The sequence below is a fragment of the Scylla paramamosain genome, unplaced genomic scaffold (genome assembly GCF_035594125.1).
Source record: "Scylla paramamosain isolate STU-SP2022 unplaced genomic scaffold, ASM3559412v1 Contig3, whole genome shotgun sequence".
In the NCBI taxonomy this organism is placed as follows: Eukaryota; Metazoa; Arthropoda; class Malacostraca; order Decapoda; family Portunidae; genus Scylla; species Scylla paramamosain.
In genome coordinates, this window is record NW_026973668.1 from 4,091,254 (window position 1) to 4,116,030 (window position 24,777).

Consider the following 24,777-nt stretch of genomic DNA (forward strand, 5'->3'; position numbering starts at 1 on the left):
GGCTAGAAATGGCCCTACGAGCAAGACATGATGGATGGCAGTGTGAGATAAGGAAGACTGTGATGTTGCATACTCAAATTTATTCGGATGTGGCCAATTGCTTGTACTAATCTTATTTCTTACAGCTGTATGCAGCATGTATAAATATTTTTTTTTTTTACTTTTATATTCAATCTGGGCAAATGATTACAGTAAAAATTGAAAACGAAGAAGCGAATTCCTTACCTTGTTCACATCAAAAAGTGCTTCGGGTAGGAATACAATCCACCTCTCCTCTCCTCTCCTTCACCACTGGAGTGAAAACTAAAAAAATTCTCCTGCCAGGGTAAACAAACATAAAACATACAAATAACACTTTAATGGATATCAAAATAAATCAATACACAACTCGTGTAAACTCACAACCAAAAAAAAAAAACAGAAGAAATAACTAAATGAAACTTATTCACCTCAAATTTTCCAGTTGAGGGACACCACGGGTAACCCTCGTTCACACGAATGCTTCTTTTCCCCTGCTGAGTGATGACAGGCGTCTCCCTCGTCACCACAGACTGGTAGGTCTCAGGATGGCCACACACTACACCACCACTCCAGTAGACAGGCACACACTGGTGAAGACGACTGCGGCTATGGTCCTTAAGCATCACCGTGAAACTCCTGCTATGCTGACAAAGCCACACAAGACCTCTAAAACAACGCCTCAAGTGTCCGTGTTCCGCGCCAAAATCTCCCTCATTCCAAAGCAAACACTTCCCATCAAACCCCACGCTAAGCAGCTGAACATCACGATGCGTCTAGCTCCGCCTGACTCCTCATATATATATATATATATATATATATATATATATATATATATATATATATATATATATATATATATATATATATATATATATATATATATATAATGGATATATATGGCTACTGTGTAATATGATAATCTAATACAGTGTGGTCCATCTGCAGGCCCGCAGGCCAAGTGGCCTGCCATTTAATAAAGTGTGGCCCATAAGCACTCCCTGAATAATTCTATATGAAAAAAATCCATTTTATTCAACTATGTTCAAGTATACAGAATAATAACAATCAGCTTATTAAAATAGTGCTACTAGAATAACATCATGTCTGCAGAGCCAAAGTTCCTCTGCATGGTTAAAAAGTGGGGCCATTTGTGGTACATGTCATGAACATGGCCACTTCTCTGTGCCAAGAATGTTTTTTTTATAATGACTTATTACTTATTATTTACTCTTGAACTCACCAATCTCAGTTAGTTTACATTAGGTTGGGGCCAGGCTTCAGGTGTCTCATTTCACTGTTACTTTATGAATCACAAGGAATTTCTGAGAAAGTGCTGTGATCAATTTGGGAGTGTAGGCCATGTGTGTTTGCTTTGGTGTGCAAAAACCAGAAACACTGGATTCTACTCCTACTACTACTACTACTATTACTACTACTATTACTACTAAATATTGCTGTGTGACATGCAAGTTTTGGACTACTAAAAGTGGCTCTTGGCTTTTATGTTTAATGCCAAAGTGGCCCTCAGTATTTAAAAAGTTGGACCACTCTGCTCTAATGCTTTCTTTTGTGTGCACAGGCACCCACATTGCCCTGGTGTGAACAAGGTCATGTACTTCAACTGCAAAAGGTATCACTCCTTGAACATCCAACTTTGTGATGCAAATGGAGTGATCCTTAGCTACTGCTCCAGATTTCCAGGTATAGTATTATTGCATTATAAGTTTACTTAGCCATGTACTGTATTAATTTTCATGCAACTGTACATGATTACTCGTATTGCATAAGAAAACATAGTATAATAAGCCTTGACATTAGATATAAAATGAACAGATGAAATGTGCAAGGTATGATATATTCCTATAAAATGGTGATTAACTCTCTTCCAAACTTTTGTATATACTTTACTGTGTATGTTTAACCACTTGTGTATTCCCTTATAGGTGCTACACATGATGCTTTCGTGTGATTTGAAGCAGTGGTTTGAGGAATGGGAGCTTGGGGACTACCTGCTCATTGGTGAGTACATTCAAAGTGCATAATTATGCACAAATATTTGTGAGCCATGTGTTATAATGATAATAATACCATTCACTGCCAGACCAGCCATCACTTCAGTTGACTACAAATTTATACCTACCTCCTTTTGTATGCATTCCTATCAGTTGCCTTTCTTCACATTCTTATGTATATCAATAATTTGCTTCATATTTCCATCAGAAGAAAACTATAGCACCATACCATTTTATGGTTAACTAAATCATAGGATGCTGATTTAAGGGTAATGACCAACTTGTACTGGGGACAGAGAGCTGTGGTGAGAATTGGCAGGGTATTCCTGTTCCTGCTGATGTATGTATTTGTCACAAATCTTTAGGTAGTTAACAGGAACTGTCAATATCAAGAACATTATATTTAGCAGAGTACAGTCATGGTTGTTCGTACACTTCTTGTTAGGGTAATTCAAGTTGTTTGATGTGTACTGACATTTAACAGAAATATATATGTCTTTTAACATACAATGGTGTCTTGAAATTTATTAGGGTTAGGGCATGTTTTGGAATTGTCCTTATGCTAAATGTTAAATTACAAGACTATTCATCTTATATGATATAAATCGTAAAGAAATGGAAGGTTTAGCTTCTAATCCGTAGACATATCAGCCCCTCACAAAAGATATAAATCGTAAAGAAATGGAAGGTTTAGCTTCTAATCCGTAGACATATCAGCCCCTCACAAAAGTCTATAATTTATTTACAGCTTCTACCTCTAGAGAATGAAGAGGTGCCATATGCTGACACCATCCCTGCTATGCAGTGGAGACGGCAGCATGCTCCAGTCAGTTGTGCAATAGGAAATTAAAAAAAAAAAAAAAATTACCAGCAATGAAGTAAGAAAGATAGACATCACTTACATGTGTTAATAATCATGTAATGAGTGAAATGATGATTTTCCATGCATCAGTGCATACTAAATTAAAGAGATCACTGCAACATTTTATTTAATCTCAGAATGAAAAAGCTTGCAAATATTAGGTATGAATAATACAAATTGGTACAAAAAGTGCTGTAGATTTAATTTATGAAAAAATAAATAAATAAATAATAATTATCAAGTACCCAAGCCTTTGGAAACACAAGAGGTACAAAGAAAAAGAAACATAAAAATAAGAATAACACACATATAAACAAATATGAGTATACCTCAGGGCCTGTAAAGTTAGAAAAGGTAAATAAACATATGTATAAGAATGCCCCACAGGTAACCACACAACAATCTGACCTTATATTTGTACTTTAAGTAATACTAAGGCATTGTAGATATCACAGTGTAGTATCACTAGCATGAATCACAGCACAAAGAAATGAGAAAATATAAGAAATAAGAAATGACAAATAAAAACAAGGTACTCTAGGCATGACTAAAGGAAGAAATTAAAACATACAGTACTAAACATAAGTATTGAACCCCTTGGCTGGGGGTCCAATATTTATGGCAAAAAAGCATTGTCCTCTTGAGAGTGAACCATTTTAGCCAAAAGTAGCAGGCCCTGCCATGACGTCACTGCATCCCTCAGCTTCACACCACTGACTCACAGCCTCCCCTCAGCATGCCTTGGGGCATGTTGGAGAGAAGTGACCTGCAACTTTTCCCCATCATGGTGTATTATTATGCAATAACATATTGTGATAACTCATTCTGTTTACTAATACAGTTAAACTGAAAGAGTATTCATCTGACTCACAGCCTCCCCTCAGCATGCCTTGGGGCATGTTGGAGAGAAGTAACCTGCAACTTTTCCCCATCTTGGTGTATACGCAATATGTTACGCAATAACATATTGTGATAATTCATTCTGTTTACTAATACGGTTAAACCGATAGAGTATTCATCTGATCATGAGCCTCAAGAAAGCAGGTCATTTAGTGAAAGAAATAAGTGAACAGTTGGAAGCATCAAGGACAAGTCAAGCATTGGTCACAGCAATTCAGGGAGGAGGAATCATGATATGCCTGAACCAAAGAAATGGTCTGGGTGTCCCTGGAAGACAAATAAGAGGGTTGTTACTGTCTTAAAACATGCAGTGGAGTCTGATGTCAAGGCCACTGCATGCTTTAGGACAGTAACAGCCCTCTTATTTATCTTCCAGGGGCACCCAGACTGTTTTTTTAGGTTCAGGCATATCAAAATTCCCCTCCTCCCTGAACAGCCATGACCAATACTTGTTCTGGATGCTGCCAACTGTTCAGTTCTCTCACCGAATGACCTGCTTCCTTGAGGCACATGATCTGCACAATACTCTCAGATGAATACTCTTTGGTTTAGCCATATTCGTAAACAGAATGAATTATCACAAGATATTATTGCACAATAAGCCAGGATGCAGAAAAGTTGCTGCAGGTTACTGATCTCCAACACACCCCAAGGCATGCTTTTTTTTTTTTTTTTTCCTCCTTAAGTACTAAACACCCAATCTGGGAGTCCAGTACTTATAACTAGTATTTTATGTAAAAAAACTGAAATGAAATTTAACAGATATTACAAAAATTACATGAATTTTAATGTAATTCTAAACATTTACATAAATAATGTTTATATTACTGCTGCTGGTTATTAAACCATAATTGCACCAATTGTCTTTGAAGTTCAACACATTGCTGCTGTGATGCAGCAATCTGCTGAAGAGCCTGCTGTTGCACTGCAGCCATCTGTTGCTGAGCCCCTGCAATCTGTTGGAGAACCTGCATACCCTGCCATATAGCTTCCCCCTGTTCCTGCTGCACCATCACAACCTCGTCCATGGAGAATTGGAAAGCTCACTGTGATTCCATCACCTGCACCAATAGTTCATGGTCTGAGCAACCACCTGCAATAAATTTAAGAAGAAAACATGACTGTACTACAAATTACAAAATACATGGTATGTCCAGTTACATATCATGCAATCCTGCTGTATTGGTAAGACACTTTTAAAATTAATATCTTAAATGTCTGAGAGATGTATCTAAAAAAAAAAACAGCTCAAACCAGCAAGAACAACAGGAGAGTTACTTGCAGGAGTTTGGGTGCGCCCTCTGCTGTGACTTTTTGCTGGACAACTGGTGGTGGTGATGGCTGGGGTGCTGTAGGTGGTTGGGGAGATGCAAGCAGCACTGCAGGCAACTGCACAGCTGCTGGTGGATGGGGAAGGGCAAGCAGGGCTGCAGATGGTTGCACAGCTGCTGGTGGCTAGGGAGGTGCAGGCAAAGCTGCAGGTGGCTGCAAAGCTGCTGATGGTTGGGGAGGTGTAGGCAGAGCTGCAGACAGCTGCAAAGCTGCTGGGGGATGGATGTCATCTGGATCCGGAAAGCTGAAGTAATAACACAAATGAGTGTAAAATAAATTGTTTGCTAATGTATTATACAAATACAAGGCATTTAATTACTATATTAATTGACTGTAATGAAGACAGACAATTGAAAAGTATGGCACATATGATACATGTACATTCAGTGTTTATAGATATGTACTGGAGAACAAAACTGAATGCATGTAAACATGAACAAGAAGCACAGTTATTCACCACTGGATGAAGTCATCTGAAACATGGATGATTTCACAAGTTGTGCCCTCATCCACTGTTACTAATTCAGATGACTGCCCCATAGCACCACTAAATAAAGAGGCCCCTCCAGACCCAGCAACACTACCAGAAGAGGGTTGGATGGTTTCAGCACCACTGTGAATGAATGGCTGTGGTGGCCTGACAATCCTGAAAAAAATAAATAAATAAAAAATAAATAAAAAGTGCTTACATTACTGTAGTAATTTTTTTTTTTCTATCAGCTTATGTTTAATGAGCAGTCAACTTCCTCATGTCTATACCTATTACACAGTTTTGCTGAATTGATATTCAAGTGTGCAGATATCTATAAACTTTGGAAGCTGAGTAGTGGTTCTGTTGCCCTTCTGGCCCCATGAAAGCTGGTGCTTTACCATATTTAAATGTTACATTATATTACTGTAATTTAAGTTAAAAATGGTAATAATTTCCAAAATGCAAATTGTCCTTTTTTAGTTTACTTACCCAATACGGCACCCTCACTGTCTGGGATTGGCAGTCCTGCAAATGCTATGGGTGACAGCATTCACTGGACGACCAGCTCCATGTCAGTGTAAGTTTTGTTGGCCGCAGGTCTCCCACCTGCATGGATATAAAAGTTGCAGTTATTAGCTGGTTAGAAGCTCCCATATTAAGCTAAATCCACCTGTTGTAACTCCCATGTTAAGCTAAAGCCACCTGTTGTAATATTTTAATGTATTACTGGTCATTTTGAAGTTTTAAAGCACTGCAGTGATCACTGTCTCAAACCTGACTTCCACAGCTACTGTAGACACTCTTATTTATGATCCAGTGCTTAGTAGGTTCTTGGTTATGGTTATGGGTATGGGTCATGGTTATGGGTAGATTTTATAACAGCACCAACATTAAATTACATGTACACAATAGCAAACTTTTGTTATATAACTGGAAGGATTTTAAGCACTGCTGTCATCAATCTAACTTACCAAACGTACCCTTATCTATCTTTCTATCTTATCTATCTTTTTTTAGCAGTTTGGGTCCCAAAGGGTGAGCAGAAGGAAATAATTTTTATCTCCCATTATACAACAAAGTCATGTAAGGAAATTGTCATATTGCCCAAAACAATGCCTTAAATATTACTTAACTAAATTTCATATGGAATTTGGTCAAGATAAAATAATAAGCAAATATGCCAGAGGGCAAATTTTTATTCTTTCACCATTTTCTCAGTTTTGGATGACTTTTTTTTTTTTTTTTTTTTTTTTAGCCTGTTACTAATTAATAGGCTTGTTTTTTTTTTCCCCACAAATCATTAGTTATCATTTTTTACTCCCTGATCCACCATCAACCTCTGAAACTAATGGTGTGCAATAAAAACAAAAAGCAGATTCATACAAAACAGATACGTATATACAAGAAAAAGATAGATTGGCCCTCACAAATAAGCAGCCACTCACTATGGCCGCCATCCTGTTGTCATGCACTACCATCCTACCCAACCTAACAAACCTTAATTAACCTAACCAAACTAATTTAACCAAACCAAACTTACCTAGCCAAACGCAACCAATAAACTAGCCTAACCTAAGTAATCTAACAGCCCGTTTACACAAACAGTTTGTGAAACCCGGTTTGACAGACAGGTGTTTTAAGTGATGTCAACGTGTGAACGGGGTATTTGGTTGTCAAACATGTTGGTGAAACGGTTTGAAGAAAGTCTGATCGAGCCTGACTTTTGTGGGCGAGGCTTAACTCATCCACAAACCGTTTGCGTGTGAGAACATGCAACATCAAACCTCGAATAATTACGCCAGCCATCTGGTTCTAATTTCAAATCAACACGCAAGTTGGTATGTTAATGTTGATATATTTTTAACAGCCAGTCCTTTGTCCACTTTGATTTTTTTTCTGCCTAAGTGCCACCGGTAAGGCAATGGCAATCAAATAGTCCTGGTCAAGAGGCATATCTTTCCTTTACAAAAGCGCGAGTCACACTTGAGTTGAGAACCGGGGTCTGATGTGCGTTTGGTTTGATTGGCACCTCTTCAAACCGCTTGACAAGCAGGTTGGACAACGGGTTTGACAAACCGTTTGACTGTATAAAAGCCCATCAACAGAACAAAATGACATAACCTAACCAAAGAAACCTAACTACATTAACCTTTCTTCCCCAAAATAGGTACAGATAAATATTTTAAAAATTGCTGTCAGCATTATAAGTAATTTGCAGTGGATATATATGGGTTCAAACTGTTCTGACTGAGAAACTCTATTTAATGAAAAAGATAAAAAAAAAAAAAAGCCATGTTGAGACTGACGAAAGAATAAAACCAAAAGACATAACTTCACTCATCTGCTCGAGGACCTCACACCTGTTCGGTTACATCACAGTAATTCAATCCCTATAACCCTCTATCCCTCTGCTCTGTCAACCACATCATGATAGGTCTGCAACTATGCTGACGAAAATGTGATAGGCAAAACCAATGAACTCACCAGTGCCTGCAGCATGGCATTGCTCTGCAGCAGCCTTGATCTTAATATGGCTTCTCAGGTTCTTAAACTTCCTACGGTGCTCTTCAGAAGACCTGCCCACTCGGCTGCCTGTGCTGACGCACGTAGTCACCTCCTCCCAAGCCTTGATTTTCTTCTTTGCGGTGATTTTGTTTTCTAGCCTTCCCAGAATCACCGAATCACAGAATTACCTCCTCCATCAAGGCTATGGTCTCGGCGTCGGTGAACCAAGGTCTTAAATTTTTTTTTGACGGTTCGCTGGCCATGACTGGAACACTGACGACTGGAGATTTTGATGAGTAATGGCTGTGGCTACTTTTTGGCAAGGCAACAAAGTTTGTAAACAATGTCACGTTGAGTCAGTGACATATCACCGCCAGCAACCAATGAGCACTCTCAGGTAGGTTAGCAACCTCCACCCACCAACCCGTGCACTTCTTTGTGAATACCGTATCTCGGAAGATGCTAAGTGCCTCTCAGCCACTCACGGTGTCCCCTTCGGCTGTCTGGCTTGCTATTTAATTTCCTCTCTATTCTCCCTTATTGTACAACACTGGGAACTATTATCCCATTAGTGCAATTGATCAAGTAATGTGGAAAAAATTTAGTTGCAGGAGCATATGTTCTTCCTGGGGTTATTTTTAATAATGTCCTGTTAGAGTGGTTAATGTTTTCCCACCTTGTTAAATGAGACATTAATTGTCAACCACAAAAAAAGTTATTATGTGGTGATCAACTACCCTCAGTCGAGTAATTAACTCACATTAAACATACAATATGAAATTTGACTTGCCGAATATTTAAGAGGGTTAATTTTCTGGGCTGATGCAATCATTACACAAATGAACATATATTTATATAGTGCCACGGAATATTTAAAAAAGACGTGGAGATGATGGGGGCACTACAGTATTTACTAATACCAATGCAGCCGTTTTCAGTTTTTGAAACACTTTTCCAGCTCCGTGCTTTGAGTTAGGTCAAGGAGTTTTAATAAGAGGAGACGGTCTCCCGCTCCGCTCCCATCCATCCAGTTGAGCCAATAGGCAGAGCTTATTGAGTCTGTGGGTAGAGCTTACGATCAGCAGACAGACCCAAAACATTGCGATCTCCTGTGTTGAGATATGAGAATATACCTTTTTTTTTCTTTCTCTCTCTCTCTTTTCCACATTAGACAAAAAAAAAAAAAAAGAAAGAAGTGATGGTCTGAGTTACAAAAAGTACATTATAGTTTCCTAAATATGTTATGGAGACCTATTACACTATGTATCAAAATTTCACTTTTATCTTGTCCTTGATCCCAAACCATAATTTTCCAGTTATTTCCATCTAAACAAAATAGAAAAAAAAAAAAGATTATTTAAATCCTAAAACTTTGCTTTTGTAGTTAGAACAATGAATTTACATTTTTGTCTCATTTCATTATAGTATGGTTTTCATATCAGGTAAAGGCCTTTGCAAAATTTCAATTGCTTATCTAATTGCTTTTGAAATATTGCAAATAAATTAAAACAATGCAAGAAAGAATATGACATGTTCTAAAGATTTCTAATTTTAATAAGATTTTTTTTAACTGATCAGATCTAGAAAAAAATATCATATTTAGAAAAAATTGCTTACATTTCGGAAATCTCAAATCTTCCAGACAATTTTAGAAGTTTCTAGAACATTTTAGAACATTCTATTCATTGTAAACATTTCCAGAATATTCTAGAACTTTCTAGAATACAGTAGAAATATGTAGAAGTATCAAGAATTTTCTAGAATCTACAATAATTTTCTAGAATGATTCAGAATATTCTAAAGTAGGTTCAAGAATATTCTAGAAAGATTGAGAACATTCTGGAACACATTCTAGAAAGACTAAGAATATTCTAGAGTACTGCTTAACAATAAAAAAAAAAGTAGGAGCTTGCAGACTACCAATCAGTTCTGCTTTGGTTGCCTGAAAAGATGCATCAAAAGAGGTGAAATGGCATCAAGAGGCTGCAATCATTCTTCAGATGCATTCTACTACGTATGTGGTCAGTTCATCAAGACAGGAAAAAAAGTTCTCTGTGACATCTGGAGAAAAAAAAAAAAAAAAAAAAAAATTATATATATATATATATATATATATATATATATATATATATATATATATATATATATATATATATATATATATATATATATATATATACTCGTATATTCAAGACGTCTTTCCTAAACTTTCAGAGGCAAAGGTGAAAGCTGGTATCTTCACTGGATCACAAGTAAGGAAAATTATGGAGTGCTCAGAATTTCTACAAAAGCTCACAGAAAAGGAGAAAAAGGCTTGGGAGTGTTTTATTGTTGTAGTACAGGGCTTTCTTGGCAACAACAAGACTGATAACTATATGGAACTGTTTGAAGCTTAAGTGAAAAGCTATGGTGAGATAGGCTGCGGATTGTCCTTGAAGGTCCATATCCTAGATGCTCACCTCAGTAACTTCAAGGAAAATATGGAAGTAACGAGAATGGGAGAACGAGAATATTCAGAGGAACGAGGCTTTCACCAAGATATAATGAACTTTGAACAGAAATATCAGGGATCCTTCAAAGAAAACACGATGGGAGACAACATTTGGGGGCTCATACATGAAAGTGATTTGTTGCATTCACGCAAATCAAGAAAAAAAAAACTGTTCATTTTTAATCCTAAAAAATAGTTTCATAAGTTTTAAAATTAAATTTGTGTCGTTTGAATGTTTTCTGTTTTCTGTCCCAAAAATGGTGAAAATGGTGAAATTTTGCGATTTTGGGGCAAAAAAATCATTTTAAGAGCCACAAAAGCAAATTAAGTTTGACAGGAATAATGGACATTTTCTATTGTTTTGCAATAAAGAGCTGGAAAATAACACTTGCTTGTCAAAGACAAAAATCGTGTTACATAGTATTATCAATGGCAGTTATCCCAAATAACCAAAAAATATCGAAAGAAGTAAATCAGATGTTTCTAGGAGAAATGTTAGTAAAAAGTGTTTCTTTTTTTTATTGTTTATTGCATGACAAGGCACAAACAATAAAAAAAAAAAAAAAATCAATCATTAGATGCCTTTTAAGTGTACAGTGACATGCTAATCACGCATACTTCTAAGTACTCTTCAACCTAATATCATATGAGAGAGAGAGAGAGAGAGAGAGAGAGAGAGAGAGAGAGAAAGTATAAAATTTCATACAAAGCTAATAAGCAATAAGCAAATACATATGGCCATATTTCACCAATATATATAAATAAGTAAATATATATATATATATATATATATATATATATATATATATATATATATATATATATATATATATATATATATATATATATATATCTGTGTGTGTGTGTGTGATTCATTGATACATTTATTGTTGCATTAATAATGAAATACAACAAAGGACGGACCTTGCCACCCAACCCCTAGGCAAAGACTTAAGGGTAGAGTTAAAAAAAAATGTAAAAATAGATAATATACATTACAAGAATATAAGTAAATAAATAAATACTAATATTGTACACCTTATTGCATAAATATCCTACAGTCTGGGAGCAAACGCAGGATATTCCTTGAGTATATCCCTGAGAGTGGCTGAGTCTAAGAAATGGTCAATGACCGTATACAAGTCATGTTGACCTTGCAACCTAAATTTAGCAATGAGAGAACATTCCGTGACATAATGACACAGAGTGTCCCCCCTTGGTGCAGCATATAGCACACAGCATACACCAGGAGAAGCACTGACTTCCCAAAAGTATTTATAGCCTAATCTGAGCCTCACACCCTGTCATGTGATGCAGTGCGTCTCCCAAAGGTGTAAGCACAGCTCTGGGAGACACGTACATTGTGAAGACTACTGCCACTGCCCTTATGGCAACAAAGCTCCAAATGATCACTAATGCTACTATGTACAAAGTCCTTAATGCTACTCTTAACATAGCCCAGAGTGTACTCTGCTCCTGGGTCCACTGTGTCGTCTTGAAGGTCACACTGAGCAAGGCGGTCTGCCTTTTCATTAAGCGGGATACCCACATGAGAGGGAATCCAGGTGAAATGGACCGTGGCACCAGCACCTTCTAGGGCGTGGATGAGATCAAGACATTTATGAACTAGATCACAGTCCATGGGGGAGGTAGATTGGAAAACATACAGTGCAGCCTGACTGTCAACAAAGGAGTATACATCTTTATGGAGAGGCGCCACAATATGGAGCGCCTCCAGAACAGCATACAATTCTGCCCTAGTGGAGGACATGTGTGCAGGGAGCCGCCTGGAAACCTTAGTGTCAGTGTAGTGATTGGCAGAAACATAGTCGCGGATGAACAGCCAACATCCGGACCTACTGCCATTGACTGATCCATCACAATAAACATGAATAGCCTGAACGTGGGGGGTACTTAGACAATTTAATCATGAACATGTCTTGCAGCACAGTCCCTCTTGGGCTGATGCAGTGAGTGAATATCAACACTGACATGGTGAGGGTTCCAAATGGGTTGGAGCAGTAACATAACAACGTTAATACAGGCCTCGGCTATAACCGCACTTGTGAGAACCCGCAAGATCTTCCTGAGGTATGGAGTTATAGGAGTCCAAGGATCACAATACAGGGGGATTAGTGATCCCTTCAGAGAGATGGAGCCCATGCACAGCATCCGACCAACAGTATGACAAGTAATTTCCTGTATCCTACACATAATACTTGGCAGGTGCTGTTCAGCTCTGAGGGTCTCAATCCATGCAGTCCTGGGGCATCCCAAAATTATTCTTATGGCTTCATTCTGAACAAGCTCCAGGGGACAGAAATGGATGGCACTAAACTGTATTAAAATAGGGGCTGCGTAGTCAGTGAGGGAGAGAACGACAGTAGAACATCCTTAGGACCGGAATGCCAGCCACCAGGCCCCTGTTTGCTAGCAGCCAAAGTGGCACTAGCCATGGCAAAGGTCTCGAACATAGTGTACAGCGTGGAGTGACTTGAAACTCAGCTGAAACCTGAAACTCAGCTGAACACCCAGGTACTTGTGTGCATAAACTCTAGGGATGGGAACATTATTTACAGTGGGGGATCAAGAGATCTTCCCTTTGGCTTGAAATTTGGTTTTACATTCATTAATTACAAGTCCTATTTGAACACACAATAATGCTAGTTCTGACAGAGCTAACTGGAGATTCCTGAGTGTGTGACATTGGAGGAGTATGTCGGCAGCATAGATGAGGACCTGGGCGCCCTGTGGGAAGGAACAACACGCAATTTTGACCAATAAAACATTGAAAAGCATTGGACTAAGGACTCCACCCTGTGGTGTTCCAAGCTCAAAGACTTCTTAGAGGAGACTGCACCTTGAAACCAAATCTGTGCTGTTCTATTGTACAAACAGTCCCTGATCCACCCTAATAATCTACCTTTGACACCTTTGAGAATGAGTTCCCCCATAATAACACCTTTGTTGGCCCTGTCGAAGGCATCCTTGAGATCAACGAAAGCTCTGCAGGTAGCATTCCTATTTATAAGGCACTCAACAAAACAATGACTTGTAGAATGACCTTTTAGGAAGCCATGCACATTGCCAGAGAGTACATGGCCCACCTTATATATAAGCCTGTTCAATATTATCCATTCCATCGTCTTACACAGACAGCTGGTGAGAGAAATGGGGCAAAAGGTGCCATCACCTTTGGGGATTGGGATGATAATGGCTATTTTCCAGGAGTGGGGAAGCTTGCCTGCAGTGAGAGACATGTCAAATAGATCTAAGACAGGGTTGTCTACCTTTACCTCCAGGAGAGCATTGAGGATGTCAAAGGTGATGCCATCCTTGCCAGGAACTGTTGACTTGCCCAATTTAACTGCTGAGAGAAGTTCATCATGCGTGATAGGCACACAGGTGTCATCTGGCAGAGAAACACTGTGGCGAATCAACTCCATCCTTTGTGGTCTTTGCCGGTCAAGCACCTCCTGGTGTTCCACAGGAAGGCCAGAGAAGGATGAGGCTTCCTTCCACTGCAGGACAAGCTCTCGTGCCCTGCCGGCAGGATCAGGGTCACACACCTGCCTCCTGGGCTTGTCCTGGACACTGTTCACGTGGTGCCACACCTCCCGGAGGGACTGGATCCTGCACACCCGGTCCAGGAAGGAGATCCAGTACTTCTTTCTTTCCTGCTGCCTCAGATCCGTGAGATGTCGAGCCACAGTAACCATAGCATCCCGTGACTCTGTGTCTGCTGGGTTAAGCTGCCAGCGTCTCTGGTAGGCAGCAAGTGTCTGTTGGCAGTTCAGAATCACAGGGTTGGTAGCATAAGTCCAGCAGCGTGGAGCGTGGAGCGTGGGTCCTTGCCAGAACCCTTGGAGTCGCAATGAATCCCTCGATGGTGTGTAGCAGTCCGTCATACAGTGCCTCTGCGTCAGCGAAGGAGCCCTTCACGGCAGAGTACCACGCCACCACATGGACGACGAGGCCTGCCATCCTGGATGGTGACACCATCAGGCACCTCCTGGGCACTGCCGGGGCGGACTGCACCAGGAAGGTCGTCTCCAGGGCGAAGTGGTTACTCAGCAAAGACCTGACTAGAAGGGTTTCACCAGTATATGTTGGCATATTGATAAGAGCTAAATAGTCAAGTCTGCCTCCTTGTACCTGTGTGGATGCATGTTCCCCAAAGAGCACTGCTGTATCTGTGGTGTCAAGGAAAGCCTTCCAGCAGGAGCCATCCCCGAGGGGCCCCGGGGTTGTCGTGTGACTCCCGTGACCGGCCTGGTGGGGGCAGCCTTCTTCCGAGAGGGTGCAGCAGCATCCGCACACTGCCCTACAGTATTGTCCTCTACCTGGGGTGGGTCACACACACTCTGCAGGCACACGTCACTGTTTCCCTAGTCCTGTTTCCTAGTTTCCTAGTCCTAGTTTCCCTAAGCGTCACTGACTGGACACGGAGTGAGGGCCACAGGGGGCGTCCCACCAGACACTGTTTGTTGCAGTTTCTTTTTAAAAGTGGCAAACTGATTACTGAGGGCATATACCGTTTCGGAGAGATTGTCCACTTTAGGTGCTAGTGCGTTCACCACTGCCATGGGATGCTGGGTGGAGTTAGTGGCAGACAGCTCCTGAGTGCCTCCAAGCTGGGGCACTGTTGTGGAAGATGCAGAGGACAATGTAGCAGTGTGCTGCGGCAGCGGCGGGAACACAGCAGGTACGGCGGAAGTGCCAATGGTGGAGCAGGAAGGCTGGAGCAGGTGAGGGACAGCTGACAGGAATGAAGGCCTATTCGTCCAAGGGTTGGTCTGAGGAGGTGTAGCCTGGCGGAACACGAGTCTGGACCGAGTCACCTCATCGGTGGCAGGCCCCTTGTGGGGCCGAGGCCTGACAGTGCAGAGGGTGGAGTGGGCGTTGTGATCACCCCCACAGTTGCAGCAGCGAGAAGGGATTTTGGTGCCCTCCTTGATCTTGTGTGTGTGTGTCAGTCCCATTAGTTATTTAACTTACAGTATATATTATTCATATCAATTATAAATGGACATTATTGTATAATCATATGAGAGAGAGAGAGAGAGAGAGAGAGAGAGAGAGAGAGAGAGAGAGAGAGAGAGAGAGATTATACGAAGAAAAATCAACCTTCAGGCCATCTTTCACCTGATACACAGTTTATTTCTTCTCCTTAATCTTTATGCACTTGTATATGTACGTACATATATATGTATATGTGGACATGATCTCACCACCCATATGTCCACCCCAAAGATAGCTTCCCACCTCTCACCCAAGCCCACCCAAGTTCAAAAGCGCTGTATGATCTAAGGTACCTTTTTGAGTTTTCATAGAGCTTAAATTTTAGCTCTACGGAGCTCCGCCCACTTGACCACTGAAGAACAGACCAGCGAACTTGCCTGGCTACTGTCCATGGTAAAAGTGTTGTATAGTTCATTAGCTATGTATCCCTCACAGAGACCGCAGCAGCCTTAACAATTTGTTCCTTGAAGTTTATGCTATTTAGAAGTGAATGCCTGGTCTTCCAGGCGTCAGTTGAATAAATATTCATATAGGGCTAATTCTTTGCTTTTTTCTTCTGATCGAAGGAAAGAAACAGACAGGCACATTGATTATTACATTTAAAGAACGCATATATGCTGTACCCTAGTTAAGACATTCCAGGTCAAAATGATGCCTGATACTGGCTAAATGAGTTGTAAAACTTGTTGCATGATACTGTACATACGGTAATTATGAAATAAAATGTCAAAGCATCACTTTGCCAGTATTTTCACATAATTTCTGCGTTTTGGGTGTGTTCCATCTCTTAGGTATTTCTATTTATTATCCTAGTCTGTCTAGACAGACTGCAGGTATTATAACAAAATATTTTCCATTATTAGCGATTAGCAAGAGGAAACTGTGATGTAGGGAAAGCATCTAACAACTGTCCAGGTAACAGATCATTCACAGAGGGAGAGCGAGGTCCCTTGTCCTGCTTCTCAGATTCTGCCATGTTAAAGACAACGTTCTATCCTGAGTATCTCTTCATCAGACCTGCCCTACTTCATCACTTGTGCAATTACAAGCCACTATGCAGAGTATTTTAGTGTGAATTGATTGTATCAGTCATGACCTCAAACTGCATTATGGCATTGTACCAGGACACAATGATGAGTTGGAAGTTGTGGCCCAAGACAGGAAGGACATTCAGACACCTTTCTTTACCTGCCCTGCTAGAATGCCGCACGCTGCTGGAAGGCTTGACTGTTCCATGCTCATTGTAAGCAAATGTTACTGTTCACTCAATTTGAAACAATTAACGCTGCACAGTTTTAATAATGGTTTTCACTCATGATTGACTTGCATGCAGATAATTCTGTATATTCGAGATTTTATTAAAAACAATACATGCACATCGAATCTTTTTATCTAACATATTTGCATCATTGCCCGCGAGTGGTTGTCAGCCAAATTATCAAATAACCTGTTCCCTCTTCCCGCCTTGAAACCACCCTTTGTGTATCATCAGTCACAAGGAAGCTCCTAGACCAGCACTCGAAGAGGTTGAGCGACAGAAAAACGAACTAATGGAGCTCCTTCACGAAGAGCGGCACACACCGCCTCTTCGCTAATCTCCTCGCTTATTTCATGCTTAATTACATCGGTTTTCCATGTTATTGTATTAGTAATTCTTTATAGAATCAGATTAGACTGTCTAGGCGTCATATGAAAAATCATACCTTGCAGGAAATATTACTTTTCACTGTGTTAGAGAAGTGCAAAACGATTCCCACTTGTCCCAAGCAAGGCTGTCAGCACCCGACATCAACCACAGGAATGGGGTCCTCACTATCCTTCAGCTCAGCTGTTAATTGTAGAGTTTTTTGTTTCTTTCTTTTCAAACACTCATCATTTAATGGGTTTCTATTTCATTTTTAGAATATAAATTTGTATTTTATACATATGTTTACTTCTTTGGTTGTTTTGAAATGATGGCCAAAAAATACTGGGTGGTGGCTGGGAGGAACGCTTCCCTCATCAATCTTGCTCTGATGGATTGGCTTTATTATTATGTTTTCAAGAACATATTCCAATCTTATAGCTAGGGAGCAGTGTACTGCAGCTCTTCCTCACTCAAGTTCACGGCCAACTCTACCTTGGTAGAGTGTTTTCCCATATAGCGTTATTTGCATGCATTTTCGCGTTGTTTTACATAGGAAGCACAAGAGAACTCAAAATACTTATTTTTGGTGATGCTATTATCTTTCTCCATAAAATGTGTTTTGCATTCGTTTTATCGTTTTGGTAAGGAAGCACCGGAAAACCACCGTAAAGAAACGTTTATCGTAATTTTGTTTTGTTTTCCCATATAGGGTGCTTTCCATGCTTTTTAGCGTTTTAGTGCTTAGCACGCTCATAAATTCTCAAAAGACACGTTTCTGGAAGTCTTGTTTCCTTTCTTCATATACAGTATTTTGCGTGCATCTTGTCATTTTGGTACCCTAACAATGTGAAATAAAATCAAAATACACGTTTTTGGTAATGTTGTTTTGTTTCTTCATATACAGTATTATTCATGCGATTTTGAGTTTTAGTACGTAAGATGCTGAAAAGCACTCTTAATACACGTAATGTTCTTTCGTTTCCCAATATAGGGTATTTTCCATGCATGTTGGCATTTTTGTACGTAATAATCTCAAAAATACTCAAATAATTGTTTATGGTAATGTTATTCTGTTTCTCCATAAAGGGTATTTTGCATACGTTTTAGCGTTTTGATACGTACGTAGCTCAAAAACATTAAATGCAGACTTTTTTGTAAATGTTTTGTTTTGTCATGCTTTTTGCCGTTTTAGTGCCTAGTACGCTCAAAAACACTCAAAAGACATTATTGTGTATCTCGTTTTCCTTTCTAATATAGGGTGCTTTACGTGCATTTTTTTTTTTTTTTTCATTTTGGTACCTAAGTGTGAAATATACTCAAAATTTCTTTATATAGAGTGCTATTTAAGAATTTTCGAGTTTTGGTACCTAAAAAGCTCAAAAAAACCTCATAATACACGTTTCTCGTAATGTCTTTTCGGTTCCCCATTTTGACGTTTTTATAGGTAACAAGCTGACAACACTGAAAATGCATGTTTTTGGTAATGTTATAGTGTTTCTCCATACAGGGTGTTTTGCATGTTTTCTTTCTTTTTTAAGTTTTGGTACCTAAGTAGCTCAAAAAAAAAACACTCAAAATATACGTTTTTGGTAATGTTGTTTTGTTTCCCTGTATTAAGTGTTATTTATGTATTTTAGCATTTTCGTACCTAAAAAGTAAAAAAAAAAAAAAAACTCATAATACACGTTTCTCGTAATGTCTGTTCTTTTCCTCATACAGCAGACTTTCCATGTAACAATCTCAAAATACTTTTTTTGGTAATATTATTGTTTCTCTCCCTCAAGGATGTTTTACATGGCGTTTTGGCAGGTAAGCAGCTTAAAAAAAATAATCATAAGACACGTTGTAATGTTTTCTTTTTCCATGTATTCTTTTTTAGTGTTTTGGTGTCTAACACGCTCATAAACAATAAAAAAACACGTTTCTGGAAATGTTGATTTCTTTTCTTATATAGTGTGCTTTGCTTGCATTTTGGCGTTATAGCACGTCATAATGTGAAATACACTGAAAATACACGTTTTTGATAAAGTTATTCTGTTTCTCCATATGGAGTGCAATTCATGCGTTTTACTGTTTTGATACCTAAGAAGCTCAAAAAACACTCATAATTCATGTATTTGGTTATGTTATTTCGTGTCGAGTTGATAGATGGAGGAATTGAGTTTTTTGAGGCATTGAACAATACCAAATTTGCTCTGCCCCATTAAATTTTTTTTAGAAAGATAAGAACTCAAGTGTTATGTGGCTTCCCTGCGTGAAATTACTTCCTGAGATATTGGACGTCTATGAAAATACGTGGAAAAGTGCAGGGTGGTATCATCAGCATAGGAGTGGATAGGACAGAAAATTTGGTTTAAATCATTGATGAGTAATAAGAGAGTGGGTGACAGGACAGAACCCTGAGGAACACCACTGTTAATAGATTTAGGAGAACATTGACCGTCTACCACAGCAGCAATAGAACGGTCAGAAAGGAAACTTGAGATGAAGTTACAGAGAGAAGGATAGAAGCCGTATGAGGGTAATTTGGAAATCAAAGCTTTGTTCCAGACTCTATCAAAACCTTTTGATATATCCAAGGCAACAACAAAAGTTTCACCAAAATCACTAAAAGAGGATGACCTAGACTCAGTAAGGAAAACCAGATCACCAGTAGAGCGGTGATCTCTCTGATCGCCAGTATGGCGATCAGAGATAAGGTTGTGAAGTGATAGATGTTTACGAATCTTCCTGTTGAGGATATATTTAAAAACTTTAGATTGGCAGGAAATTAAAGCAATAGGACTGTAGTTTGAGGGATTAGAATGGTCTCCCATTTTTAGGAACAGGTTGAATTTAGGCAAACTTCCAGCAAGAAGAAAAGGTAGATGTTGACAAAAAAGTTGAAAGAGTTTGACTAGGCAAGGTGCTAGCACGGAGGCACAGTTTTGGAGAGCAATAGGAGGGAACCCTTCAGGTCCATAAGCCCTCCGAGGGTTTAGGCCAGAGAAAGCATGGAAAATATCATTGCGAAGAATTTTAATTTTAATATCATGAAGTAGTCAGATGGCAGAGGAGAGGGAGGAAGAACCCCTGAATCATCCAAAGTAGAGTTTTTTGCAAAGGTCTGAACGAAGAGTTCAGCTTTAGAAATATATATGATAGCAGTGCTGCCATCTAGTTGAAATAAAAGAGGGAAAGAAGAAGTTATTGGAGAAATTTTTGGCTAGATGCCAGAAGTCACAAGGGGAGTTAGAACTTGAAAGATTTTCACACTTTTTATTAATGAAGGAGTTTTTGGCTAGTTGGAGAATATACTTGGCATGGTTCCGGGCAGAAATATAAAGTGCATGAGATTCTGGTGATGGAGGGCTTAAGTACCTTTTGTGAGCCACCTCTCTATCATGTATACCGCGAGAACAAGCTGTGTTAAACCAAGGTTTAGAAGGTTTAGGTCGAGAAAAAGAGTGAGGAAAGTACGCCTCCATGCCAGACACTATCACCTCTGTTAGGCGCCCGGAACACAAAGATGGGTCTCTGACATGAAAGCAATATTCATTCCAAGGAAAACCTGCAAAATACCTCCTCAGGTCCCTCCAAATAGCAGAGGCAAAGCGCCAGAGGCACCTTCCCTTAGGGGGATCCTGAGGAGGGATTGGAGCGATAGGACAAGATACAGATATGAGATTGTGATCGGAGGAGCCTAGCGGAGAAGAGAGGGTGACAGGATAATCAGAAAGATTAGAAGTCAGGAAAAAGGTCAAGAGTGTAGGGGGTATCTCCAAGACGGTCAGGAATAAGAGTAGGATGTTGCACCAATTGCTCTAGGTCATGGAGGATGGCAAAGTTGAAGGCTAGCTCACCAGGATGGTCAGTGAAGTCAAAGCTCCACTTTGAAAGTTAAGTAGTCAATTTTTTTTTTTTTTTTTTTTTTTTGTAGTTAGAGGAGTTAGGTGGGAGATATGAAGCACAGATAAATTTAGTTTGAGAGTGACTCTGTAGTCGTAGCTTGATGGTGGAAAACTCGGAAGATTCAATAGTGTGGGCACGAGAGCATGTTAAGTCGTTGCGCACATAAATGCATCATCCAGCTTTGGATTGAAAATGAGGATAGAGAAAGTAGGAGGGAACAGAAAAGGGTCTACTGTCAGTTGCCTCAGACACCTCAGTTTCAGTGAGGAAAAGAAGATGAGGTTTAGAAGAGGAGGGCTGGTGTTCTACAGATTAAAAATTAGATCTCAGACTGCGAATGTTGCAGAAGTTAATGAAGAAAAAATTGAGGAGGGGGATGTGAAGACACCTGGTATCCTTATCAGAAGATCAGTCCGACCTGGGTACATTTGTGGTCCCCTCTCCAGATGGGGACTCCGAGGCTGGTATAGGAGTCGCCATGATAATTTTATATTTTTTTTCAGTGAAGGATGTGTGTGTGTGTGTGTGTGTGTTATTAGGTGCTTGTAGTTTTGTGTGGAGGAAGAGAGTTGTATTTAGAGGGAAGGCTGTGACTGCCCCCTTGTGTTGTGAGACACAAAAGGGAACGTTCAGTGAGGGACACCTGGTTTTAATGATAAGATCACAGCACCCCTTGATCATGTGCTTTAGATCTCACTGGGAGTAATTTTCGTTTCGCCAGGTGCTTACTACCTCCTCCTCCTAAGGGATGAGGAGGCAGTAGTAAAACAATAAAAAGTTTTAAAACAGTAAAAGTTTTTGTTTTTAAAAAAAAACATGTATTTTATTTTTTTGAGCTTCTTACATAAAAAAAAAGCAAAATGCAGGCAAAGTACTCTATATGATGAAAAAAAAAAAAGACGAGAAACGTGTATTATGAGAGTTTTGAGCTTACTGGATACCACCTTATATATGTACAAAAAATAACATTACGAAAAAAAAAAATCTTTTTAGAGTCTTAATACGAACTATATATATATATATATATATATATATATATATATATATATATATATATATATATATATATATATATATATATATATATATATATATATAGAACTTATTACGTACCAAAACGCTAAAGCGCATGCCAAACAATCTTTATGGAGAAACAAAGTAACATAAAAAAAAATATCAAGTATTTGAGTGTTACGTACAAAAATGTCGAAATGCATGGAAAGTACCATATAGGGGGAAATGAAAAGACACTAAAGGGAAATGTGTATTACAAGTGTTTTTGAGCTTCTTAGGTACCAAAACGCTAAAACGAATGAATATATAGAAAAAAAGAACAATATTACCAAATACGTGTATTTTAAGTGTATTTTACATTATTAGGTGTCATAACGGTAAAATTGATGCAAAGCACCCTATACGGGGAAAGAAAACATTTCCAGAAACGTGTCTTTGGAGTCTTTATTGAGCCTGTTAGCAACCAAAACGCTAAAAAAAACATTGAAAGGATCGTATAAGGGAAAAGAAAACAATAATACCAATAATGTGTCTTTTGAGTATTTTTGAGCTACTTAAGTACCAAAACACAAAAATACGCATGCTAAAACCCTTTATGGAGAAACACAATAATTACGAAAAAAACAAGTATTTTTAGTGTTTTTAAGCTTCTCACCTACAAAAACGTCAAAATGCATGGAAAGTCTCTTATCTGAAGAAATGAAAACATATTACGAGAAACGTGTGTTATGAGTGTTTTGAGCTTCTTAGGTACTAAAACTCGAAAACGCATGAATATGAATATAAAGAGAAAAAACAAGAACATTAACAAAAAACGTGTATTTTGAGTGTTTCACATTGTTAAGTACGAAAATACTAAAATGTTTGCAAATCAACCAATATGGGGTATGGAAACGATATTTCCCCAAAAAAAGAAAAGTATGTTTTGAGAGTTTATATGCGTTATAGGCACAAAAACGCTAAATAGCATGGAAAGCATCCTATATGGGAAAACAAAAACATTACCAAGAAATCTTTTATTTTTTTTTATCTACTTACGTACAAAAACGCAAAAACGAATGCAAAAACACGCTTTATGGAGAAACAGAATAACATTACCAAAAATAAGTATATTATTAATAAGTATGATATTATGAGTGTTTTTGAGCTTCTTAGGAACCAAAACGCTAAAACGCTTGAATAGCACTCTATATGGAGAGAAGAACAATATTGCTCCCCTCAAAAAAAAGGTATTTTGAGTGTATTTTACATTAATAGGTACCAAAATACCAAAATGTATGCAAAACCCCTTATATGGGGAAAAAAAACGACATTTCCAGCAACGTATCCTTTGAATATTGATGAGCATGCTCTTCGTAAAAACGCTAAAATGCATAGAAAGCACCCTATATTTTAGAACAAAACAACTTTACCAAAAACATTTATTTTAAGTGTTTTGAGCTACTTAAGTAACAAAACTCTCAAACGCTTAAAAAAGTCTATACGGAAAACATAAAAAACAAGAATATTGAGTTTTTTTGAGCTTATTACGTATAAAAATGACAGAATGCATGGAAAGTACCCTATATGCTGAAAAGAAAGGACATTATGAGAGATGTATATTATGAGTGTTTTTGAACTTCTTAGGTAGCAAAACAATAAAACACATAAATAGAACTCTACATGGAGAAACAGAAAAAAAAAAAAAAAAACATTACGAAAAGCGAGTATTATGAAGGTATTTCACATTGTTAGGTGCGATAACACAAAAATGCATGGAAAGCAATCTATATGGGGAAAGGAAATGACATTTTCAGAAACGTGTCTTTTGGGTGTTCATGAACATGTTAGACACCAAGAAGCCAAAAAGCATGGAAAGCACCCTATATAAGAAAATAAAACAATATTATCAAAAAAAGTCTCTTTTCAATGTTTTTGAGTCTCAAAAACGCAATGCAAAATACCCTTTATGGAAAAAGAAAATAACATTACCAAAAACAAATATTTTGAGTTTTTTTCTCTATCTTGTTACGTATAAAAACGCAAAAAAGGTAAAGGGAAATGGAAAGACATTAAGAGAAACGTGTATTATGAGTGTCATTGAGTTTCTTAGGTACCAAAACGCTAAAAAGGATGAATATCACTCTATATGGAGAAAGAGAACAACAATATAAAAAAAAAATGTGTATTTTGAAAGTATTTAACATTTTTAGGTCCAAAAATGCCAAAATGCATGCAAAGGACCCAATGTAGGGAAAGGAAGCGATTTTTAAGTGTTTATAAACATGCTATGCACCAAAACGATAAAAAAAAAAATCATGAGAACCCCTATATAGGTAAACAAAACAATATTAACGTCACTTTTCAGTGTTGCATGCAAAAAAGATAAAAATAACAGTTAATGGAGAAACAGTATAACTTTACTAAATACGTGTGTTTTTAACTTATTAGGTAGAAAAATGCCAAAAGAACTCTTTACTGGGAAACAAAAAAAGACATTATGAAAAACGTGTATTATTAGAGTTTTTTTTTAGCTTCTTAGGCACCAAAATGCTAAAACAGATGAAAAGAACTATATATTGAGAAACATAACAACATTACCAAAACCGTGTATTTTGAGTGTTTTTTTTTTTTTTCATTAGTATTATT

At 38.3% G+C, this 24,777-nt stretch overlaps 3 protein-coding genes across 9 annotated transcripts in view; 1 reads left to right on the forward strand and 2 right to left on the reverse strand.

The window, feature by feature from the left end:
* LOC135096373 (uncharacterized) overlaps positions 1 to 808 on the reverse strand; it is a 53,054-nt gene extending 52,246 nt beyond the window's left edge. For 2 of the 4 annotated variants that reach the window (XR_010264721.1, XR_010264720.1), the window contains exons 1-2: positions 450 to 808; positions 226 to 317 (exon numbers count right to left, since the gene is read on the reverse strand). The gene's annotated coding sequence lies outside the window, so the exon portion shown is untranslated. The remainder of the gene's footprint in view (positions 1 to 225; positions 318 to 449) is intronic. The other 2 variants (XR_010264722.1, XR_010264723.1) reach the window with 2 other exon arrangements.
* The window catches only part of LOC135096376 (uncharacterized), a 127,398-nt gene extending 116,118 nt beyond the window's left edge, over positions 1 to 11,280 (forward strand). Inside the window, exons 4-6 of one of the 3 annotated variants that reach the window (XM_063997845.1) lie at positions 1,601 to 1,722; positions 1,965 to 2,040; positions 10,319 to 11,280. In XM_063997845.1, coding sequence (XP_063853915.1) covers positions 1,601 to 1,722; positions 1,965 to 1,990 — 148 coding nt within the window. In that variant the 3' untranslated portion in view covers positions 1,991 to 2,040; positions 10,319 to 11,280. Of the gene's footprint in view, positions 1 to 1,600; positions 1,723 to 1,964; positions 2,041 to 2,781; positions 3,015 to 4,667; positions 4,807 to 10,318 lie in introns of those variants that run through there. The other 2 variants (XM_063997844.1, XM_063997843.1) reach the window with 2 other exon arrangements.
* Positions 4,747 to 5,725, reverse strand: LOC135096375 (uncharacterized). Of its 2 annotated transcripts, none has more exons than XM_063997842.1 (3): positions 5,585 to 5,725; positions 5,074 to 5,371; positions 4,747 to 4,888 (listed from the first exon to the last, which is right to left on the reverse strand). In XM_063997842.1, exons 1-3 carry the CDS (start codon positions 5,634 to 5,636, stop codon positions 4,870 to 4,872), a joined length of 369 nt encoding a protein of 122 aa, XP_063853912.1. In that variant the 5' UTR covers positions 5,637 to 5,725; the 3' UTR covers positions 4,747 to 4,869. The 2 variants fall into 2 exon arrangements, with proteins under 2 accessions (XP_063853912.1, XP_063853911.1); XM_063997841.1 differs by having other exon boundaries at positions 4,749 to 4,888; positions 5,078 to 5,371.
* Positions 11,281 to 24,777: the final 13,497 nt, after the last annotated feature.

Excerpts from the sequence above, each read along its gene's own strand:
- LOC135096375 (XM_063997841.1), bottom strand. The coding sequence starts at position 5,636 with ATGAGGGCACAACTTGTGAAATCATCCATGTTTCAGATGACTTCATCC. Across the intron at positions 5,372-5,584 it reads TCAGATGACTTCATCCAGTG|CTTTCCGGATCCAGATGACA; the intron begins GTGAATAACTGT and ends TTATTACTTCAG. Across the intron at positions 4,889-5,077 it reads GAGGGCGCACCCAAACTCCT|GTGGTTGCTCAGACCATGAA; the intron begins GCAAGTAACTCT and ends AATTTATTGCAG.